The sequence below is a fragment of the Bos indicus genome, chromosome 2, assembly GCF_029378745.1.
Source record: "Bos indicus isolate NIAB-ARS_2022 breed Sahiwal x Tharparkar chromosome 2, NIAB-ARS_B.indTharparkar_mat_pri_1.0, whole genome shotgun sequence".
Classification (NCBI taxonomy): Eukaryota; Metazoa; Chordata; class Mammalia; order Artiodactyla; family Bovidae; genus Bos; species Bos indicus.
In genome coordinates, this window is record NC_091761.1 from 43,510,339 (window position 1) to 43,534,720 (window position 24,382).

At 35.9% G+C, this 24,382-nt stretch overlaps 2 protein-coding genes across 18 annotated transcripts in view; one reads left to right on the forward strand and one right to left on the reverse strand.

Annotated features, from left to right (window-relative positions):
- Nucleotides 1-13,577, forward strand: part of PRPF40A (pre-mRNA processing factor 40 homolog A) — a 58,682-nt gene extending 45,105 nt beyond the window's left edge. For 7 of the 12 annotated variants that reach the window (XM_070799557.1, XM_070799574.1, XM_070799521.1 and 4 more), the window contains 12 exons: nt 322-472; nt 2,240-2,373; nt 6,002-6,116; nt 6,274-6,377; nt 6,475-6,591; nt 6,884-7,021; nt 7,270-7,365; nt 9,402-9,488; nt 9,575-9,671; nt 9,754-9,815; nt 10,867-10,998; nt 12,544-13,577. In XM_070799557.1, coding sequence (XP_070655658.1) covers nt 322-472; nt 2,240-2,373; nt 6,002-6,116; nt 6,274-6,377; nt 6,475-6,591; nt 6,884-7,021; nt 7,270-7,365; nt 9,402-9,488; nt 9,575-9,671; nt 9,754-9,815; nt 10,867-10,998; nt 12,544-12,636 — 1,326 coding nt within the window. In that variant the 3' untranslated portion in view covers nt 12,637-13,577. Of the gene's footprint in view, nt 1-321; nt 473-2,239; nt 2,374-6,001; nt 6,117-6,273; nt 6,378-6,474; nt 6,592-6,883; nt 7,022-7,269; nt 7,366-8,503; nt 8,675-9,401; nt 9,489-9,574; nt 9,672-9,753; nt 9,816-10,866; nt 10,999-12,543 lie in introns of those variants that run through there. The other 5 variants (XM_070799565.1, XM_070799582.1, XM_070799526.1 and 2 more) reach the window with 2 other exon arrangements.
- A 5,205-nt stretch (nt 13,578-18,782) lies between these two features.
- Nucleotides 18,783-24,382, reverse strand: part of FMNL2 (formin like 2) — a 332,468-nt gene continuing 326,868 nt past the window's right edge. For 3 of the 6 annotated variants that reach the window (XM_070799509.1, XM_070799474.1, XM_070799503.1), the window contains one exon: nt 18,783-20,829. In XM_070799509.1, coding sequence (XP_070655610.1) covers nt 20,720-20,829 — 110 coding nt within the window. In that variant the 3' untranslated portion in view covers nt 18,783-20,719. Of the gene's footprint in view, nt 20,830-22,599; nt 22,694-22,718; nt 24,321-24,382 lie in introns of those variants that run through there. The other 3 variants (XM_070799495.1, XM_070799480.1, XM_070799490.1) reach the window with 3 other exon arrangements.

Genomic DNA, 24,382 nt, shown 5'->3' on the forward strand with positions numbered 1-24,382 from the left:
GAACACATTATCGTTTACCTGTTGTGTGATTTGTCTGCAGTAACTTTTGTTTGGATAGTGTCTACAATACATAGTTGTGGGAAGAGAGATTTTGTGAGGCGGAGAGGGAGTTCCAGGTTAGTCTTAGAAGAGAAGTTAAACAAATTGAAGGTAAGAGGGAAGCAGTTAGGCAAGAGTACTGAAAAGGTAAAGAGTGTTGATATTTAAAGCAAATGGATAGCATTTGAAATTTGGACATCAGAATGTGAAGAAACCTTTATTGATTGCATTTCATACATTATGCTTTATTTGAACGTTAAAACATACATTCATATTTTTTAGGAGCAAGCAAAGCAGTTGCGAAAGAGGAATTGGGAAGCCTTAAAAAACATACTTGACAACATGGCTAATGTGACATATTCTACTACTTGGTCTGAAGCCCAGCAGTATCTGATGGATAATCCAACTTTTGCAGAAGATGAGGAATTACAGAGTAAGAGTTACAACTAAATGGAAGGAATAGTTTTAAAACAGTTGTCTAGCAGGGATGGAGCTTGGTGGGCTGCGGTCCATGGGGTCGCTAAGAGTCAGACATGACTGAGCAACTTCACTTTCACTTTTCACTTTAATGCATTGGAGAAGGAAATGGCAACCCCCTCCAGTGTTCTTGCCTGGAGAATCCCAGGGACGGGGGAGCCTGGTGGGCTGCTGTCTATGGGGTCACACACAGTTGGACATGACTGAAGTGACTTAGCAGCAGCTAGCAGGGGAAATTGGTCACTTTTTTTTTTTTTTTTTTTTTAATGAGATCACTAACTGAATTTTGCATAATTGTTTGTCCATTCCTGAAAAGTTGTTTTGTTTCCAGATAGGGTATTTCTTTCTGAGTTTTGTGATTCAATACAAAATATTTTCCCCAAAATCTGAAGTTAGCTTTATCAAGTATAACTGAAATATATTTATTAGGTCAAACCTGAAATTTTGCCTTGCTATTTATTTGTGGTTTAATGGGAACTAAATTAGTGACCAGATTTATCATTCTGTGCTCTTGAGGTAATGGCTTTATAGAGATTCGCAAAAGGCAAAAAAAAATGCATTAGCATTATCTTGTAGTAAGCTTCCCTAAGGTCTGTCTTATTTTTGACCTACCTAGTTGCTTATTAAATTACAGCTTTCTTGATTACCCTTTTGAATACCATACTTTAGTAGGTTTGAGGGAAGGCATAGAATTTTATACTTGAAAAGCTCTTTGGGTAATTCTGATATTGCTAACCAATTTATCACAATTCTATTTTCATTATTTGTGTCGTATGTATTGTCTTGGTTTCATCCTTGAATTCAGAGTATGTTTTAATGAAGTCTTTTCGAAATTTTCCATGTGGAAATTCCCTGACAGTTAAGTGGTTAGGACTCTGCTCTTCCACTGCAGAGGGCTTGGGCATGATCCCTGAATCAGGGAGCTGTAGACTTAAAAAATAGTGACCACCTAGAAGTTGAGAGTTATGTTTATTTGGTGGAAATTTTTAGGATTTCAAGCCCAGTAGACTTGGGCATCTCAAATAACCATGAGAAGACTGCTCTGAGGAGGCGAGAGGAGGAGCCAGGATATAGAGAAGTTTTATAACAAGGGCAGGTAGTCTGAAAGTCAGAAAATGATTGTTAATTAAAGGAAGACAGATACCTCAAGGAATTTAGGAGTTCAGCACTCTTCTGTGCTTGGGAAGGTACAAGAGTCTGGGCTCACTGAAATCATTCCTTTAATATGCATCTCAGCTTTCTGGGGCCAGTATCCTGTGTATTTATCCCACATTCTGAGCTTCCATGGGACTCAGTTTAGGGAGTGGTTGCAGCCTCATGGCTGCCAGATTACAGATACTCTTCTCTTTCCTGAGTGCCCTTAAGGGCCTGAATTGGAGGGTGCAATTGCTGATGACTGTTAAATCCTTGTTTACTAATATGGCCAGAAATACTTCATTCCTCAGAACTAAGATCCTGAAAGCTGTGCACATGGCCATAAGGAAATAAATAAAAGATCAAGAAATAATTATATAAATAAAAAGTTTTCCATAAACATTTCCTATTTAGATAATTAAAAGTTATATTTGAGTATACAAGTATTCAGATAAAGTGAATTTGAACGTTGTGTAGGGAGTTAATGCAAATAATGCAAAGTTAATACAAATAATGCAAAGTTAATGCAAATAAACCTCTTTCTTTACTGATATTTGTTTTAATTTTTTATAACTGATAAAAATTCTAGATATGGATAAAGAAGATGCATTAATTTGCTTTGAGGAACACATTCGAGCTTTAGAAAAGGAAGAGGAAGAAGAAAAACAAAAGAGTTTGCTTCGTGAAAGGAGACGACAGCGTAAAAATAGAGAATCTTTTCAGGTAATTTTAAAAGTTCTGTTTTTCAGCTTAATTTTGTAATATGGTTAATGACCTTTAAGAGTGATATAAGCAATTTTGAGAATCCCGGTCTCAGATCATTAACTTGGGCTTTGCAGAGGATCCATAGACATTAATTCTTAAATTATACAGTTAGTTGTGAATCCACTTAAGGAGAGTAGCCATTCCAGGCAAGAGAAACACAGAAGGCTATAGCAGATTTGGTATTTAAAGTGAACACTGATAGGTATGGTTTCACTCAGGAAAGAGGAATCAATAGCATAAGGGAGGACTGAAAATAAAATGTGTGATGAGTCATTAGTACTTATTCATTTTTAGTTCTTTAAAGAACTGTAGGAAATGCTGTGGTATGCTTTTGAGGATGGAGAATCCCAGGGACGGGGGAACCTGGTGGGCTGCCGTCTGTGGGGACACGACTGAAGTGACTTAGCAGTAGCAGCATAATTCTTAAACACTATACAGAGGAGCTAAAATTACAGGTTCTCTGTATAGCCTTATTTTGCATCTATGTCATGTTTTAATTACTGGATCTCTTTCATTAAATCCTGTATTAGGATAAGTGCAGCTCCTCATGGTGCCTAAGATCACCAGTCACCTTAAATGCCACAGCCAATAGCATTATTGCAGTCTTCATTGCATAAGAATGTAACGTTTACTTCTCTTGATGGTTTTCTTTTATCTTAGTAGTTTCCCAAAGGATCATTTGGAGTATTGTTAAAACCAGGGGTTGTTGAGCCTCACCCTCAGAAATTGATTCAGTAGATCTCTTTCAAGTTGTACATAGACCTTTTAAAGGAAGTAGAGCAGCAGAGGAAGATTACTGAGCTGAATGTCTGTCGCAGAACCAATAGAACATGCTTTTGCCTGCGTGTGTGCTTGTTGTGTTCAGTCACCAAGTCATGTCCCCCCAAGGACTGTAGCCTGCCAGGCTTCTCTGTCCAATTATATTAGTAGTAATCAGAAACCATGCCAGACACATACTAACGTGATACAAAGCTATATTTTAAGCTTAAGAATCAGATTAAATATTTTAGGCTGAAGCCCAGATTAAAGGTAGGGGCAAAATTAGACTGATGTTTTGATTAGATAGTTCAGGGTTAAAGACTAGCTTTTCTTTGGTAAGAGAGACCAGTCAAGATGGAAGGAATGAAGAAAGAATTAAAAGATGGAAGTATTCTGTTACTAAGTAAAATCTTTGAAGGTTTATTCAAGTATATATGAGTAGTTATATCATGGACAATATATAAGGAGACCAAAAACAAGGAAGGAGATGAGGGAAAAGAGATTATTGAGTTGGACTGAGGTAGTGAGTGGTGTTGAACTAGTCATTTTGTTGATGGTCATGATCTGGGGAGAAGTTACGACTAGCATCTAATTGGATAGAGGCCAGAGGTATTGATAAACGTTTCCCAATGTACAGGATTCCCATCCTGCATTGTGCCCCCGAAAAGTTTATGAGCTCCAAGAAGTCATTAGTGCCAGCGTTGGGAGCTGCCTTCTCTAAACATAAGGCCTAATGTGTTCTGGAGGATTTATTTTTTTATTTAATTTTCTAAGAGGAAGATACATAATTTTACTAAAGCAATACATTCAGAGTTTGGAGAACTAGGACTTAACCCCCATGTCTGATTTTAAAACCTATTCTTTTTTTCCATATTACTATTATAACTTAAACATAAATTTTTATAGGCACACTTTATTATTATTTTTACTATTTGCCTACTTTCAGGGAAACATATTGACTTCAATACTCTGCAATTTTCAGATGTCCTTCTTCCTGAAAACCAGCCTCAGCCATCTTTGAAGCAGCTTGCTTTTCATCTTGTCCCCATCCTTCCCAAGATGGGGTTAGTAAATACTGGGTTAGCCACAAAGTTTGTTTGGGTTTTTCATAGTATCTTAGGAGAGACCTGAAGAAACTTTTTGGCCAACCCAATAAAAGAGAGTAAAAGCCATACAGTTTTAGCATAATGGTTTTCAAACCTGAATTCATATCAAAGTTATCTGGTGATCTTTAAAATGTAAATTATAAGTATCTTTATTTTAATTCATATTTTAAAAGGAACCTCAAGTGATTTCTAATTATCACTCAAGTTAGATTGGCTGTTGAAACAGTGGTGGTGGTAGTAGTTTAGTTTCTAAGTCATGTCTGACTTTCAACCCTGTGGACTGTAGCCCACCAGGCTTCTCTATCCATCATACTTCCCAGGCAAGAACACTGGGATGAGTTGCCATTTCCTACTCTATCATTACTGGAGTAGATTCAGTGTCAAAATGCTATTACTTATCAGATCTTCGCAGCCAAGAAGTAAAACAGAAATACTAGCAAAGCAGATATGATAGAGTAGATTCTTTAGATACTAGAGAGCATCTTTGAAGATGGTTTCCAAGCTATTTTAAGGATTCCACAGAGGGAGAAGTGTGATCACTAAGTGATCACATAGCAGGGGTGTTGTTAAGCTCTCATTTATGTTGAAGGGTAAGGATGAAAGGATAGAAATTTTAAGTTTGAGAAAGAATTTTGGATATAGAGACTAAATCGACATGCTTATTCCCATTTGGAGAGAAGTGGGGCTATATGTCTGGTATCATTCACGGCAGTGCTATTCAATAAAAATTTGTATGCCACATACATGATTGTAATTTCTTATTAATTTAACTAATACTAATTTTAGTTACCTCTTATTTCACCCAGTATACCTAAAATATTTTCATTTTAACATGCAACCAATATATATTTTGGTAATAAACCTTCAGAATCATTGTGTGTTGTATACTGCTGGCACATCTCAGTTCAGAGTCATATTTCATGATACTTAGCAGCTGCATTTGACCAGCGACTGTGGTATTGAACAGTGCAGGTATAGGAATTTTAGGAACAAAATTTGTACCATAGTTTAGGGACATTTATAGCATTAAATAAACTCTATAAGGATTTCAGGAAGCAGAAAATGTGAAAATTGCAGACTATTGAAGTCAATATGTTGCCCTGAAAGTAAGCAAATAGTAAAAATAATAATAATAAAGTGAGGCTATAAAAATTTGTTTGTTATAACAGTAATAGAAAAAAAGAAATAGGTTTTAAAATCAGACATGGAGGTTAAGTTCTAGTTCCCTAAACTCTATGTATTGCTTTAGTAAAATTATATATCTTCCTCTTAGAAAAGAAAATTAAATAAAAAATAAATCTTCCAGAACACATTAGGTGTTATGTTTAAAAACAAAAAGTACATTTTACAGTAAAAGTGCATGTACCTTCTTTAGCCTCATTATTTGTAATAATAAACAGTGCTTTGAATTTACTTGTATACATATTTATAAACTAGAAATGATGATCTGTCTTAAAGGGGCACATAAACTGAAGTCTGTAAAAGTAATGCACACCTTTTGTCTGAAGTCCAAAATAGTTTATGTAAAAGCAGATTTTACTTTCATCAAAGAGCAAGTATCAGTTGCACTTAAACACATTTGTGATAACACTGGTGGAAGAGTTTTATATATTGCTGTTTTTAACATATATTTTTATTCATGTTATACCAACATTTCCAAAGTCCTTAAATAAGGCTTTTGAATATGTAATGAGTTTGTTGTTGTTGTCCCTTTCCCCCAGATATTTTTAGATGAACTGCATGAACATGGACAACTGCATTCTATGTCATCTTGGATGGAATTGTATCCAACAATTAGTTCTGACATTAGATTCACTAATATGCTTGGTCAGCCGGGTGAGATTCTTCTTTTTCCTAAATTGTAGTTATAATAGTTGGAACGGGCCACAGGGAAGGGTGGTTGTGTTTGGGGCATGGGGTGTGCTTTCTTTTGTTTTATAAACAAAAAAGTAATTGCAGCTCTTTGATTAGAGCTAGCTTTTGACTTCTTTAGTTTTTTCATTAGGATCAACTGCACTTGACCTTTTCAAGTTTTATGTTGAGGATCTTAAAGCACGTTATCATGATGAAAAGAAGATAATAAAAGACATTCTGAAGGTAAATATATACTATTAACTTTTAGTCTGGGGCATATTTTTTAAAATAATACTATGTTCTTTTTGTTACTAATATTAACAAGATTTCTGTTTTTTAGGATAAAGGATTTGTAGTTGAAGTAAATACTACTTTTGAAGACTTTGTGGCAATAATCAGTTCAACTAAAAGATCAACCACATTAGATGCAGGAAATATTAAGCTGGCTTTCAATAGTGTAAGTTATCATTCTTACTGTTATAAACAACTAGATTAATAAAACAGTTCTTAGTACATTTGGCTAAAGATACTTAAGTTGTATGTAAACTCCTGAAATTAGGGAATAGGAATAGTATTTTACAGAGTAGTGGACACTTTCAAATAAGGTAACAGATAATATACTTAGATGGTGAGTGATAGTAAATTCCTTTGCTAAAATTAATTGGCCCTTACCTTATAGATGATGGGAGAATAATGAATTTAACACAAGTTAAATTGTACTATATATATATAAATATGTTTTCTAAAAGTTACTAGAAAAGGCAGAAGCCCGTGAACGTGAAAGAGAAAAAGAGGAGGCTCGGAAGATGAAACGAAAAGAATCTGCATTTAAGAGTATGTTGAAACAAGCTACTCCTCCAATAGAATTGGATGCTGTCTGGGAAGATGTATGTATACTTACAAATTTTTTCCTTTACAGTTGAAAATAAAAATCTTTTTCTTTCTCATAGCTACAGAGATAAACTGAAGTTATTTGAAGATTGTGAACTCAGCTGTGATGGCATTTAGAAATACTGGAGGAATGGAAATAAAGACTGAGAGGGCTGGGCTGCCAGTTTTCACTTGCTGTTTTTTTAGTCATATTGGTATATTTTTCTCAGTTTTCATATTTTTATTGCATATCTGAATTTTTCAGATCCGGGAGAGATTTGTAAAAGAGCCAGCATTTGAGGATATAACTCTAGAATCTGAAAGAAAACGAATATTTAAAGATTTTATGCATGTGCTTGAGGTAATTTTAGTTATATTGTAATTGGCTGATATATTTAAAAATATGTAAAACATTTTTTTTAATCGAAGAATTTAGAATGATCAAAGTGTTCTTCCTAAATTATGCTACTTTTATACAAATGTACTTAACTATCTGGGATGATTAGGGAGTGGTTTATTCTATAGGAACTGCTTTTAAATGAAACACACTAGGCTTGCATGAGAAGGTAAAGATCTATTTAGTGAAGACAATTCATATGTTTCATATTTATATAGTGTTACAGAAATTCATCAATTTAGGAGTCACATGGAATGATTAATAAACCTGTAAAGAACTTAGAATCTGTAAAGCAGATATAAAACAGTTTTAAGCATATTTCAAATATTATACTACATTAGAGGTGTTGGAAGCTCGGGAATGTTCTGAAAAATAGTAAGTTTTTGCTAAAACAAGTAATGATAAAATTACAAATTATTCCACTAGCTGAATTAAGGGTATTTTGATGAAGATTTCAGGTAATCACTTATAGATAGTAAACATGCTAAATTGACCAATAATAATTATTATTTGGTGCCCATGTTATGCTTAACAAATATTACATATACGAATGTAATCCTCACAGCAACCCTGTGAAGTTACAGATGAGCAAACTGAGGCCAAAAGGAAAAGTAATTTGCTGTGAAGGGATTCCAACATAGGCTTTTGACTCTAGGGCCAGTGCTTTTACCAAATATGCTTTGCCATGAGTTTTGGACAAACTTACACTTCACAGCAAAGTGAAGTTAGCATATACTTATATTTGTAATGTTCATGGTCTTTGGGAATAGCAGGTAACTTAATTGTTGACGATTTCTTAGGATTTATTGTCCTTGATAAGTATCAGTGTTGACAACAGTTTGCTCTGTTAACAGGCCCCTTGTACCATATGTTGTCTCTCAGCTGCCTTTAAATCTAGTGCTATTGGCCTGTAGATCTTTTCTACTCAGATCAGCAGCATCTGCATTACCTGTAAACTTGTTAAAAATACAGAAACTCAGGCCCCATTGGCAGAAATGTATCAGAATTATCATTGTCACAAGATTCTTAAGCACTGGAATGTACATTTAATTTTGAGAACCTTTGCTGTAGTGTAGTGTGTTAATATTTTCCCCCAATTCAGGAATGTCCACAACAAGATTCTTTCATGATCTGTGCTGGTAAAGTGATGAGGTCATAAATGGAGCTGATGACCACATAGGGAAGAGCTGAACATACCAGAAAAGGATTTGGACCTCAAAAACGGGCCTTGAGGTAGAAAAGGAAGAAGAGTTAACAATTAGTGACATAAAAAGTGAGAGTCCCTGAACCAGATTTTCCCTTTCCACTTATTTGTAAACTGATTTATTTCCAAATTCTTAGATATGTTTGGGAGTAGGGAACTTTTACTGCAGCGTTTCCCCTCTCCTTCTAGCCTGATCATTGTTCTAGTAAGAGTTAAAATCCACAGAACATTTCCTTTTTTGATTTCACGTGTAGTTAGATTGCCTTTGGATATCTTAAGTTCGATGAGGAAGGGAATGCTCCTTGAAAAGAAAGTAGATTTTGTATTCAATTTCTGAGACTAACCTCCTTTACAGATGGCTCTGGGGTAATTCTTTATTTCAGTGCTGAACTTAGCTCACTGACAAAAGCCATGTTCATCAAATAAATAAAATGTAATTATATTTCATTGTTTTTGAAAGTAGTGTGACTATTCTGTAGATACATACCTTTATAGAGGGTATCAGTTGTCCCCACTGTACCCACACCATTCTCATTGCTGTAAGAAGTATTTTATTAATACTTTTAAACGTGTGTTTAGATGTGAAATGAGTGCGTATAGGATAGTTAAAATGTTCTCTTCACTTTAAGTGATAGTAACTCTTTGCACAGTTTCAAGTTGGGAAGTACATTCTAAAAATGCAAAATGAATGTCGTTTTTACTCTAAAAAGAACTTACTTGCAAAACTATTAAAAATTCTCTGTGATCTGTTATCTAAAGTGTGAGCTTCTGTAATTTTTTTCTTTTGCCTCTGTAGCATGAATGTCAACATCATCATTCAAAAAACAAGAAGCATTCTAAGAAATCTAAAAAACATCACAGGAAGCGCTCCCGCTCTCGATCAGTAAGAAAGTTTATTTAAAATGGTACCATAAGTATATTGAAGTATTTGTTAGCATCATTATGAATAAAATTGTTTATGTTGTGTAGGGGTCAGATTCAGATGATGATGACAGCCATTCAAAGAAAAAAAGACAGCGATCAGAGTCTCGTTCTGCTTCAGAACATTCTTCTAGTGCTGAATCTGGTAAACATAATTTTAACTTGATTAAAGTCGTTGGCATTTGGATGTCCTCAAATTCTGACACTTTTCTTTTCATGCTGCTTAGAGAGAAGTTACAAGAAATCAAAAAAACATAAGAAGAAAAGCAAGAAGAGAAGACATAAATCAGTAAGCAAACTCTTGATTTTTATACTGCACCTAAGCTTTTGCCCTTAGCTTTCTCAGTGGCAGTAGACATTTCTGCTTGGTCCTATGCAGAGTTTAGGTGAGCACCTAAACTCAAGAGTTTCAGAGTTGTGGTTCACCTTAATCTTGCAATAAAATCCTTTGGTGAACTTGAAACAAATAATAATAAACAGCGTTAGGATTCCCACTCTGGTTTTTTATATTAATCTTAGAGAAAGAGCCAAGTGTGTGTGTGTGTGTGTGTCACAGCTGTCTTAGAGAAAGAGCCAAGTGTGTGTGTGTGTGTGTATGTGTCTCATAGCTATCTTAGAGAAAGAGCCAAGTGTATGTGTGTGTGTGTCGCATAGCTATCTTAGAGAAAGAGCCAAGTGTGTGTGTGTGTGTCTCAGCTATCTTAGAGAAAGAGCCAAGTGTGTGTGTGTGTGTGTGTGTTGTGTGTGTGTGTCATAGCTATCTTAGAGAAAGAGCCAAGTGTGTGTGTGTGTGTCTCATAGCTATCTTAGAGAAAGAGCCAAGTGTGTGTGTGTGTCTCATAGCTATCTTAGAGAAAGAGCCAAGTGTGTGTGTGTGTCTCATAGCTATCTTAGAGAAAGAGCCAAGTGTGTGTGTGTGTCTCATAGCTATCTTAGAGAAAGAGCCAAGTGTGTGTGTGTGTGTGTGTGCGCATCTCATAGCTATTGTTGAGAACCACAAGTTTAAACAACTTCTCTTCTATTCTTGGTTCTTGGTCTTAGGTACACATCAAGATATACCTAATCTTAGGGATGAAGGTACACCTAATTTAGTGACCCATTTTTAGTGATAGTTTACCCTGTCAGACTGTCATCTTTCCCATAGGAAAGACCAACTTGCTGCCATGAATCTTTGGAATGTTTTAGATTCCTTAAGGTTATCAATTCAGATTTCACCACTCTAGGAATACATAAATACTGTGTTAAATGTGGGTGTTCTTAAGTATTACCAATATAAGGGTTTTTTTCCTAATAGCATTTTGATAAAGTAACCATTTTAACATTGTCTTTTATTTGCAAAGGACTCTCCAGAGTCAGATGCTGAAAGAGAAAAGGATAAAAAAGAAAAAGACCGGGAAGGCGAAAAAGACAGAACTAGACAAAGATCAGAATCAAAACACAAATCACCTAAGAAAAAGACTGGAAAGGATTCTGTAAGTATTTAGAATTCTTCCTCTTTGTATCTACCAGTTAGCTGCTTTTCACACAAAGCAGTTTTCTAATGTATGTCATTTGTGTGACCCAATTTAAGCATCCTAAATTTCATATTCATTAAAAAAATAACGTGGCGTTCTGTCACTGTTGTTTAACCCACTAAGAAAGAATATGTTGTTCTAGCTTTGTACATTCTCATTAAGAAATGCCAATGGATGTTTTCTGCCTAATTTAAGAATATAAAATTTAACAGATGAAACTCAAATTGGGTTTTCCCTTGATATGGCATCATTGTAAATCCTGTTTCAATAGGTAGCTTTCCAACAGCTTTTAGAAATAATCATTGAGAGGAAAGAGGTGAGGGCAAATAGGGGGATATTATAAGCCAAATCTAGTGTTTTAATATCGAATTACATAGTCAGTCCTTAGTTTCCCCCATATGTATGTGTGTGGCAGAGCATATGACACATGCCTTCTTCACCTTGCTGTTCATGCCACAAATGCTGTGGGCTTAGCAAGCATAATGCCTCTGAGCTACCAACTGAGAGTTTAAGCTGTGTAGGTAAGTCCTCGTCCTCCCTTAGGATTTTCTCCTTGGGTGGGAATAGGGTGGAGGGGTGTTTGTTTTCAAACAGCACTGAAGAGTCTGATGCACATCTTTGGTGAGGAATGATTATTTCCTCTGTATTTACTTAGCGACTTAAGTGTCCTTGCTGCTGCTGCTAAGTCACTTCAGTCATGTCTGACTCTGTGCGACCCCATAGACGGCAGCCCACGAGGCTCCCCCGTCCCTGGGATTCTCCAGGCAAGAACACTGGAGTGGGTTGCCATTTCCTTCTCCAATGCATGAAAGTGAAAAGTGAAAGTGAAGTCGCTCAGTCGTGTCTGATTCTTAGCGACCCCGTGGACTACAGCCCACCAGGCCCTCCGTCCATGGGGAGTGTCCTTACATTAGATTAAATGGGATCCCTGAAGGGTGATAGAAAATATAGGTGAACAATCAACTTTTCAAGAGTTGAGTTCCTTCTCAAAGTGTTTTGTGTGGTTTTTGTTGTTTTTAAATTTTTTCCAGCCTAACTTGTCCTCATAACTCTGGGTACAATATAATAATGCTCAAAAGATAATACTTTAGTATAAAAATACAGGATAACCTAGACTCTGAAAAATTAATGAAGAATACTTAGGAAATGAACACCCAGCTTCCATTAAATGGAAATAAGATGTTTCATATTCAGTTATGTAGAAGGGAGGAAAAGAAATGGATACATACTATTCTCCCTGATGTACATATTAAACTGAAAGTAAACACCTTAGAATGGAACTCTCCTAAGAGAACTGTCTCCCCTGGTTACTCCCCAAATAACCAGGGAGTATTTGGTTAATTTGGTTAAGGCTTTTGGGAAAGAAATCAGTCTTTAATCAGTCTGTGATGCCTTAGTTTCTGTGGAAGAGAATCCATGTAGATTTTGTGTTCTTTTTTCAAAGGTTCACTACTACTTACCCTTTTGAGTACTGACACAATCGTATTCACTGTTGTTTTTCAGGGTAATTGGGATACTTCTGGCAGTGAACTGAGTGAAGGAGAATTGGAAAAGCGCAGAAGGACCCTTTTGGAGCAACTGGATGATGATCAATAAATTATACCAAATATGTTTACAGTATGATTTAAAGTCTAATTCAGACCAGGGACTCTATTTTAAGTTCAATTGAAATAACACTGGGTTTTAATTATATCACAGAAAAAAAAAAAAAAAAAGTGCATTTAAGTATTGTTATTGTGGACTTTATAAAAGCAAAGGAAATTGAAAATAACTTTTGATTCTGTATCAAGAATCATATTTTCATACAGTCATAACTGTCTGTCTGTGACCCTTTCATAGGGCACTGCAGGATGGATTAAAGGTGGCAATTTACTGATAACTGCAGGTGTCTCTACTTTATTCTAAAGTGTAAGTCATGAGGTGATTTGATTTACTTTATAGAAGCTGGATTTTGAAGATATAATGGAAAAATTTTGATATCTAGTAGTACAAAAAAAAGCACCAGCAACTGATATACTGCTTTTTTGTGCACTACCCAACTGGTTAAAGATGATATGATCTTTTATGGTAAACTCAGAAATAGTGTTCATAATGGAAACCTGGTAGACCCTTAACTATAGTGGTGCTGCTCAGCACTGCTATAATAAAGCCACCATTATTTTTTATGGAACATCTGAATACATTTTGAAAAGGCTACTGTGAGGGCATTATTTTGAGGTGATGTTTAAAAAGTTAACATCAAATCAAATTGTAAATTAGCTTAAATATATTGCCTTAAGGACCTACTAAAGAATGTGCCACCGAACTTAAAGTGATGGCTGCAATATCCTTGTCTAAAACAAATCAATGTTGACTTCAGCAATTTCTTTAACAGTTTTTTTTTTTATCCGAACTTTCTCTTGCTTTTTTTCATTGAGGAAGTCTTTTACCTTCCCTGCTCACTGAGAAGTATTGACTTCGTGGTACACATTCTAAAGCATTTCTGATTTGAATATTTTTGTACATTTTTATCAATTATTAAATCTTCTCTTCTAGTGTGTACTAGTATTTATTTCTACTGCTCAGCTCTAAAAAAAGGAAAAGAAAAAAATTGTATGATTCTTTAAAGGTTAAGATACTAAACCCCTAAAATTTTGCTTTATCTAATCCACATAGCCAAGTTACTTTCCTTTTTTAATATTTAAGAATATTATAAATCATACAGGCCCCTGTATTTGTTTTTGATCTATGAATTTCCTACAGAATACTTTAAGAAAGGCAATGGTTTGAAGCGAGAATACTTTTTACATGCTAACTTTTGAAGGTTGGTAATGTAATTTATACTATTTTCCTTCAGTGCAGGAGATTTTTTTTAAGTAAATAAATTTAGCACATAGTCTTTGGTATTACCTTAGGTATTTTTTTATTTTGGGCATTTGGGGCAATCCTAATTCACGTTGGGATTTGGAAGAACAAAAAGTTCATTTTCCCTTCACCATCCTAATCAATTTGAAAGTGGGACAGACTGGGATGACTTTTCTCATCTCTGCCCCCTATGTTTCAATTAAATCTAGTATCCACTCTTGAAAGCCGCAGGGGAAGGCTGGGGGGAGTCCTGAACTGGGGGGAGTCTCAATGCCAAGTCATATTTCTGCTGTGAAATATGACATGACTTTGTAGAAAGTAAAAACCACTATCTTCAACAAATGCGAAGCCAGTTTCTTGCTTGACGTTAGTCTCCTATTGTATATTAGAACCACAACATATAACAACTTTATCAACAGGCAAGTTGCCTAGACTTAATGTTCAGAGGCCCCTTCATAATAATAGTTAATATTGTTTATCATGTCAAAAAAAAACACTTGACCTGGACATCAAAGTAAAATATGCATATGATATTGGCAGAAATACTGGTGGTGTTTCACAGAATTTAGAATCTGTAAAACTTCCATGAATCATGATTTTTTAAAGTACAACTTGAAAGTTTTTAGTTTTCCTATTAAACTATTGATGTGATTTAGCATGTCCTTAAATTAACTTTCTGTATTATAGAGATACTGTCTTATCACAACTTCAGATTCCCATAAGACAGTACAAACTCAAGTTCCCTTATTGTTCCAACCATGAAAATTATTTGACCCAAAAACAAAGCTAATGAGTTGTAAAGCAAAAATACAATGTACTTTTTATAAAGTATGTAATTGAAGTGACTATAATCCTGTAGTGATCCCATCAAATGGCATTAAGTTGCCAGAAAGATACTATGGCCTGGGATATAGGTGATGGGTAGATTTTATTAAAATAAGAGTTATGTGTGAATATCTTTAATCCATTTGATTAGGTTTCTAAATCTTCAGTCTAATAAAGTTGAAATGTCATAGAATATTGGTTTTAATAGAGCTGAACAGTTATGTTCAAAATGTGTTCAAACAGAAAGTATGTTTATATTCAGATAAAGGGAATTTATACTTTTCAGTTAAGCCTCAGACTTAGGTAAATGTTAAGGGCTTATCTTCCCTCATTATCATTAATATTAATGAACTCTTGGATTAAATTCAGTAATATATTTAATATGCTTAATAATCAAAAATAGGACTTCAAATATTCCTTCCAGTATTTAATTCCTATGTGGAAAAATTGAATTGGTATAAAAAGTTAATGATATATGAAGAATTCTTTGCACCTCTCCCAAGTGTATTTAAGCAACATAAAACTTTTAAATAAAAGCAGTGGTCCCAACATTTTTAATACAGTGATGCCATTTCATTATCATTACCCAAAGGAGCGTCAGCCTATAGATCATTCATGTGTTTCAACAATGAAAATAATTTTTATGCCTCCCAGTAAATCTGAAAATGCTCAAAGTATCACAGCCATTTCATCTTGATTTTTGCTAATTGCACCCCGTTTACAACAATAGTATGAAAGGGGTTGGCCTAGAGTAAAGCAGTCTTTTAATTCACAGTGGTAAGACTGTAAAACTTTCAAAATCTGTATACATTTTTCTGAAAAGAAGATCCATAGTTTTCATTGAGTTACCAGGGGGCCTGCATCTTGTGTTAAGAATCATTTGCCTAGGTGATCCTGGTTTTCTTCCAGTGTTAATGGTCAACTGAGTGCTGACTAGGCAGCCACTTTTTATTTTTGCATCCAGATAGGGGTAACTCCTTTATTTAAGGATTATTTAAAACTTGGATACTATTTGAGAGAGCAGTTTCTAATCAAATAGTACCCAGCAAAGAGTAATTAATGCATTTTAAAAAATGAGTTTATAGGGTGTTCATTATGTAACTTAAATGTAAACTGCAAAGCTAAAGAACTAAATAAACACTTCTAAAAGCAAAATCAAGGCAAAGCACATTAATTCCTTACATCTTAAATCAGACTTTTTCTTTTCCCTTGGGGAAGTCTCTCTCCCAATAGCAGGTCAAATTTTCTTTTACATTTTCTAGGACTCATTTTACATAAAGGAAAAGCAAAATAACATCCCAAGTAATTTTCATGGAAATGCATTCTAAGTTATAGTTTCATTCTATGGTTCTAGTAATGGTGTATAGCAGTCTAATAATACTTACCTTCCTTATTCTTACCTTGCTGTTAAGTTTTTCCACCGTTTTGATGTAGATGGTGGTCAGATTCCTTGGGGGCAAGGATTTGTGTATCACTCACTGTCATGCGAATTAGAACAGTGCCTGGCACATAGTAGGCATTTATTGAGTGAATGTAAAATAAAATATCAGTTGACAGATGTACTCATCCAGCATCCATGGTACTTGTCATCTGTATTAAAGGGCTTGAAAAAGCATCATGGCAATAAACCATACTGAACCCCAAACTAATTGAAGTACACTGAAGATACATTCTAGTGACTGTGCCTCAGTCTTAACTGTTCCTTCAGAAATGTCCACTTATTATATATGAGAACATACAACTTTTCATGTGGTTTTTGAGTAGGAAAGGCAATCTCTTGTGATGATTTGAAACATACCTTCATATCATACACACAATTCTGTTACAAGGGTAGTCGTTTAAAAGTAGTAACTTTTGAGGAGCTAACATTTAGCTAGATCAGAGTTGATCTAAAGGCCCTAATTAGACAAAACAAAGTTCCTATTTTAAGTTCTGAGAACTAATCATTTCAGGCCATTTTTGACAAACAGGTGAATAATGGTGACAGGGCATGTATACACTTAAGTGCTACTGGAGCTAACTTAAAGATGAGTTAGGAAGGGGAAGATTTTGCTCCAGTTATCCACATAGTCTCCCTAGCCCTCCAAACCATACTTTCTGGCTTAAATTTCTTAATTGCAGTGAATTTTTTATGCTTTTTAAAAAATCACTATATAAAAACTGTTCTTGTCAGTATGATCTAGTTCAAGGCCATCTCATCATTATTAGTGATAGATACTTGACTGTTAATTTGATGGTAATTTGTCCTAGGTTTAAGGTTGATATTTGCATTTGAGGGGAACTAGCTCACCTCCAGTTTTTATTCAGACTGAAACAAAGTGGCTGTCTAATCTCACATCATATTCAAACTAAGCCATTTCTTGATGCCCCTCTTTTATGCTGTCTTGGGGGGTATCTAAATGTGGTAATTATAATCTTTTTTTTTTTTTTTTTTGGTCCTGCCTGCAAACTTTTTTGGTAGGTGTTGCTCTCTTGCCTACCTCTACAACTAAACTGAAGACTTGTTCTGAAAGGTGAGTAATAACAAGGAACAAGGTTTCTACTTTGTGTTTGTACTTAACAGATTTTCTCTTCTGTTCATATATTGTTCTGATGTAAAGAACTTCAATTATATAAAAGGTAGACCTTTTGTAAATAAATATAATTTATTAGAAAAATGACATCTACTAAATTGGATCTGTGTCAGCCTTTTCCTTTAAGCACTGTTGTATGCAGCAGTTCTGTGCTGTGCGCTGATAGATGCCCACATTCTGTTTTCTCAATGTTAATACTTGCTTTTCTTTATAAAAAGTTAGACCAAAAAAGTATATCAGCATTTGTCCATGCATTTGTTTCTTGCTTCAGATTTTTTTCTTAGCAATAGTTGGAGTATTAGTTTAGAAAAAGTAGAAGATTAATCCTTTGGCACAAAGTGGGCTGATAGTATATTTGTCTGTGCACACATTTCTGATAAAAACAATGTATTAGGGCTAAGAATTTCATTTTATCAAATTTAAAATTAATAGATGTGAATTATAAATCTAGTATTGTGAAAGTATATTTCACAGTGTAAAATTAGGTGATTCTACAAAATCCAGTATGTTGACCCAGCAGAGTCAGTGGTGGATGTCAAGTTCCATTAACCGCTGAGCACTGTTGAGTGAGCAAGGTTGCTGGACATTCATTGCAGTGTCATTGGCAGTGACTTTTATTGGATTAAGATACAGTTTTAGTCACAAAGATTGGGAGTGAAAAACAAAGAGACTTACCTCTGAGGCATTAGAAAAATATTTAAAAATTGGTGCTACTGATACATTTCCAAAACCTAACCATATCTACCTCATTTTAACTTATTGCTCTAGTTTACTCTTGAAAATATCCTGACAGAATATTAATGACCTGATTTCCTTTACCATGAGGCACTTCTCCTGGTACAAAACAAACAAGAGTCTTAATAATTGCAAAATTTTAACTTTTTTCTGTTTTAAAAGTTTCAGCTACAAGTCTACCTTGGGAATATTGCAAGTTTGGTTCCAGATTATCACAATAAAGACTAATTTATGCCCCTTTAAGTTGTTTTTTAAACCACTTGGACAGTTTCTTAAATTATAAATTTCTTTACTTCGCTAAAAAATATACTAAATGAATATAGTAAGAATATACTCTGATGACTTGGAATTCCAAATATCTGTGCATGCACAAGTGTTTCAGGTGCTTGGTGCCTGTCTGCAATCCACTAGTAGACTGAGTATATGCAACATCCTCATGACAACAAATGTTGAGAGAGGCAGTATCTCACCAAAAAAAGAGTGCTTTTTCTCTGGAAGGGATAAATTCATAACTAGGATTCTGGAGATACTAATCTCAATGCTAAAATACTCAATACTAAAATCTGCTTGGTTTCTACGTTCCAAACAGCAAGTGACCAGGAGTTCTGTAGAGGAAGGAGTTTTCCTTACATTTTACCAAGTCTGTTTAGGTTATGAATTCAAGCAGCAAAACATACCTGTTTGTAGAAGCTAAAAGAGTATACATGAAACCGGCACATAAAACCCCCTAAAGTATACACTGAAAGACTACAACACAGTACAGGATAGTAGTGTAAATAGTTTATTTGCTCATATGCCATGAAAAGACCAGAAAAGTAACATGAACTGTTTTTATAAAACATTTCTAATATTGCTAAGAAGCAGGCCCATTAGGAGACAAACAGAAAAGGACATGCCAATATTATTGTCTATTTGTAGATTAATAAATAGCCCATTTTAACCTATGTTCATCAGGATTGAGCTTTGGAAAACAGCTGCTTTGTGGTAAAGGACCAACTATTTGTGTTAAATCTCATGGTCAAATCCCTCTTTTCATCAAAATGAAACGTTGAATGAGTCAGACACAATCTTGGCATGTTCTTTTTTAAAGTACACATGAAAATGTGCTAGCAGGTGGCAGTTTAATCTTTTTGTAAATAGATACGCTAAAGTGAAATGTGGTAACTGATCCCTAAACTGTCCTTGAAGTTAAATATATATATTAAAAAAAGAAACCTATAAGTTAAAATAACATTCAGATTGTATAGCATAGGCTGATGCATTTTTAAACAATATTTACAATATTACCCAGAGGCTTAGGTGGGAATTAAAGAGAAGTGTAAAAACCATAAAAAACTGCACCGATTTTATAGCAAAATATCTGTACATTTAAAAAGAGATATATAACTACACATTATCCAAGGGAAATGAGACCTTCACCAAGGAGTTCACATGAGCACAACATAAAATAAATTCAGTGGTTAAATACTATACAATAAACTTTACAATTAATATACTGGTGTAATGTACCAATAAGGTAAGCCAGAAGCAGAATGTGTGATGGAAATTACAAATTAGCTTCAGTCCAGTTTTTGACTTTGGATCAAGTGCCCTGCCAGAGATGAAGGAACAACAGTGGCTTTGTTGGCCATTTAGTCCCATTACATGTCATTTAAGCTTAATACCAATGTAATTCAGCAATTTAATTGCAATTCCCCACAAGGTAGTCTGGGAAGTACAAGAATTTCTTAGCTCTTAATGTGTGATGCCAAACATATCTAATCCAATCTACCAAAAGGAGGAGGGGGGAACCCTGCGATTGTCAGAGTGATAAGGCCAGGTTACTAATACTACTCTGCTAGCGGAAGTAAATCTTGAATGCTTGTTCATGGAGCTAGTGAACTTCTCCCTGGCTAGCAAGGCACTGATTTCTATTCTCAGGATTGACCCATAGTGGTCCTCAGAAATCCTAATACTGACTACTGAGATGTTAATTTTAGTGGTAATTAATAAACATTTGTATTTTTAAAAGCTGCCTCTAGCTGAAGAACAGTACTGCAAATAAGTCTTGTACACATCTGTATGCCATCATATGGTCTCATTCATACCATTGAATATCTCATGAGGCATCGTGCCCCAACACAGAAGCAGAATGTGAAACAAGTTGACTGACTTCTGTGCCACTGCAGTTATATCCTATTTGTACTTGGCTGGGGCTTGGGTATAGACAAAAGGAGTTTTATCACATGACTTTTTCCTTCCGTGCTGCAAGCCCTTAAAAATACAAAGTTGACAGGTATGGCTAAAACAAAATTAACTTTCTTAAAAGACAGCAAAGGAAGCCCACAGCAGATGCATTCCATGTTATTTACAACTTATCAGGAAACCAGGGTGGGCCATCATGGGACAATCACAATGGCAGATAATGAATGTAATATGAAATTTATATTTTGGTTAAAAAATAACATACTGGTGTAAAAAGATACTAATCAAATCAAATCCTATTGCTTTGATTAATCTGAGCAGGTACTTCCACTTTTAGGCACTTGTTAACAAAGGTTGAAAGCAGAGCCCATCATTTAAAAATTCCTATGTGTTTGCTAAATCTGAGCCCTTAGAATATTTGATCTATGTTCAAGGCTGCAGTTAAATGGTAGCACAGAAAGTTCACATGGACATCTTCATTCACGCACACCCTCTATTCACACAAGCAGGTCTCTGGTTCACATGGTCATTTCGGCACCATTAACAGAACGCAAGTTCTGGTCATCAAAGCGCCGCCTAACACTTCTCCTCACCGCATCGGCTCGTCTGTATGGTTGGTTTCTAAGATCTGTAAAGAGGAGAGCACCAATGAGAGAATTGCAATCTGTAATATCATGTGTCTAAACAAGACAGAGGCCAGCTGGCAGCCAATCAAAGCAGCTTGTGTAGAAGAGTCAGCTAATGGGCCCTTCAAACTGAATTTGAGCCAAAAACATGTACTTTGCCCTCGATATTTACAGTCAAGCAAAACAGCATGTAATACTGGTGTGATTCTGGCTCTTACAAAATACAAGTAGAGTGCTTCTGTCACTGGCCAGAGAATCTAGCCGAAGTCATTTTGAAATGTTTCTTCCATTGGGAAGTAGCTATTACTTAGTAGTCATTTTTCTTTCTGAAAACGTGAATACCAACAATTGCAATAAACTTTAAACTGCAAGACAAAACACCGCCTTGTCCTATCTGAGATTTTAATTAAGGAAGGAGCTTACACCTAGTCTGCAGCCATGGCTTCCATTATTATTCCATTAAAACGAACTTAGGTCAGTTTATTTTGTGAATCAGATATATCACAGTCAACCACCAAACAAAAGCAATCACTATATCAAAATAACACTCCATTCCTGAACGTTCTTTCCTGCCACCCAAGATGATGTTTTTCATCAGAGGGGAAAGATTGTATGGGCCCTCTTGGATTCCCCAGTTTGTACTGCCAGTGAATGGCAGGATGCCTAACAATAACAACAAAATGCTTGAATGAATCAACCACTGTACTTTAGTTCAAGCAGGAAGGAATGAATGAGATGCACAAGAGGGATTTTAGTAAGCGCTCTTCGTATGAGGGCATGCTTTCTTGAATAAGGCAGGGTAGCCTCCATTTAATGGAGTCAGAACACAGTGAAAGGAAAAAGCAGGCTTCATACCTTTTCCCCTTGTTCTGTTTAGTATGTATTTCCCTACATCAACTTAGTATTGTTGATTTCTGTTTAGAAAAAAATCCTATCTTTAGAAAGGGAAACAAAAGAATTAAAACATTTCATCTTTTTTATCCCTTCACTGCTCAGATTGAAAATGGATGGGTCATAGCTGGTCCACAGGATGTTTGGCAGATGCCTTAAATTTTTAAATACAGTTTCCTAGAAATTTAAACTGGGAATTAACCTAAAAACCAAGGTTTCTTGACTTTTGGAAAACTGGTTTTGGGCCCATTTAATTCTCACATGGCAAAATAAGCTAGAGCTAAGTGAGTGCTCAGCTCAATTCAGCACTGTCCCCACCCCATAAACTCCTGACTCACTGGAATTTGTGACCTTGCCCTACTCCTAAATTCAGGCCAAGAATGGTTTTGCATGCCTAATAATGTTCTCGAGCCTTTGCTTCCTCACCCAGAGTGGTAATGGAGGTTACAATTCCATTTCTGGCTCAGGATACGCAGTGACCTGCAATTTCATGGTTCCTAATAGGTCCTCAAAGGAATTCGTTCTAAAAACCCTAATCCTTAAAAGACTATAGATCATGTTCCCTGGCCAGGATTTGGTCTCAATTTCTTTGGATCAAAATGGGGTTCACCGAGTAACTTAAAGGCCAAGAAGGGGTTAAGGGAAGGACAGCCTCACACCCAAAGTATAACCATCAAATACCCTTACCCAAGCCATCACATGTGAGAACACAGCAGGAGACCAAACAGTCCAACAGAGAGGCTTAGCCTCACATCATTGGAATGTGAGGTGCAAAGACTTCTCCCTGCTCAGACTCTCACCAGTATTACCCTCAGCCAGAGATTGAAATCATTGATCTGCATACAGAGAGAGGAGGAAGCTAAGTAAAAAGTGATGCTTGCCAGCTCTGTGTATCCTCCACCACCGGTGTGCTAGAAGAAATCCTTACCCTCGAGTGAACATTTGGAAATTTAGTGATATTATTCTTCTTTAAAGCTAAACAGAAAAAAAAAACAAAAACACAAAATGATGGTTAAGTAAAAATGGGATGAATATGGAAAGCAATTCAACTTTGTGAATAACATTCCCGGGCATGTTAGCCAACAGAAGAAGAAAGGAAGCCAGACTACAAGAGGTGTTAGAGAAAACCAGGGAAGGGCGAGCATGCCTTCCCACCCAGCTCTGACCACCCAGATCCAAGCTGCTTTGAAGTTTGGCTCCAGAAACAGTCCGGCAGCAAAGCTGACAATAGCCTTGTTAATAAGCACTGGTGGGTAAGCACACTGCAGCACAGGCAACGACATACCACATCCTTATCTTCAGACACAGAAGAGCATACATAACAAGTGCAATTCAGAGAAGAAAACGCCACAAACTAAACATGTAACTGGTTCCATGTCAATCTCAGCATGGCAGTCAAACAGCGGCTATTTCATATACTCAAAGTGTGTGTTTCCTTTGTCACTCTTGTAATCAACAGAGAAGTTTATTCCTTATTCAGCCATCAGAAATGAAGCCCAGGCTTATTTCTTGGGAAAGGTTGATCGTGTTTTTCTTTTATTTTCAAGAACAGTAGCATTTGCCAATAAAAGATATTTGCTAGTAATATTTAGCCACCATCTTGACCAAAGAAGCAGATCCAGATATGAGCTCATCACAGTAGTAATGCCCTGGGTTTGACATGGAACAGAGCCACCAGTGAATAAGCATGAATGAGAAGACAGTGGGGTCTCCCAAGCCTTTATATTCATTGCTTAGTTCACAGCCTTGCTCCAACGGAACTGCTGACAGCTGAAACTTGGTCATGACACTCAGAAGGAAAAGTGAATATAAAGCTACAGATTACCTATATCAGCTTACACAGGCCTCTAGATCTAAAGAGCTCCCTGAGTTTAGCTTGTACCATGAGCTCCATCACACTGTGGATGATGGCTACGAACTACATAAGGCACTTAAGATCCAACTTACAGGTGTGTGTACTTCACAGATCCTTTTGCAAATCATTTTGCATCTGTAGAGCACTTTGTATTCCTGAGAGCTTGTATAGCAGCTCATTTTACTATCAAAGCAAGCTGAGCACAAAAAGGTTGGTTTAATATCTATATAAATCTATTCCAACACAGAAAGTGCTCAATAAATGGTAGGAACAGTAATTATTGTTATTGGTGACTGTCATTTTATGTTGAAAGATATTAGCCTCAAAATCTTAAAAGCAACCTAGTTCGTCCCCACCCTGACTCTCAAAGAAGTGTTCCATTTTCTGAAAATTTCTATATGTAATTGTATTAATTCAACTGGCACACACCATCCCAGCCATGTGGGTTCAGGATGTATTAAAAATGCTAGTGAGTCAGCAATTGTGACTGAAATGAGAAACCATGCAGCATGAAGACAACATAAAATACACCACAGTGGAGACGGCAGTTCCATGCTAGACTGCTGGGTAGGCCTGACACACAGACAGAGGGTCGTTAGAGGTCAAAAAATCCATAGCAACCTTTTAAGAGCATCAGGTGAGAAAGAGTAATAGTTTAGTAATGGTATTCCTCAGTGAGAACAGGTTCGCAGAAAAATCGAGAGCCACGCTTGGCGGTGCGAGCAGTAAAGGGCACAGTCTTCAGCACTGCATTGAAATAACAGTCAAACAAGACAAACAGAAGAGAGTAAGAAGCCACAATCTACTGC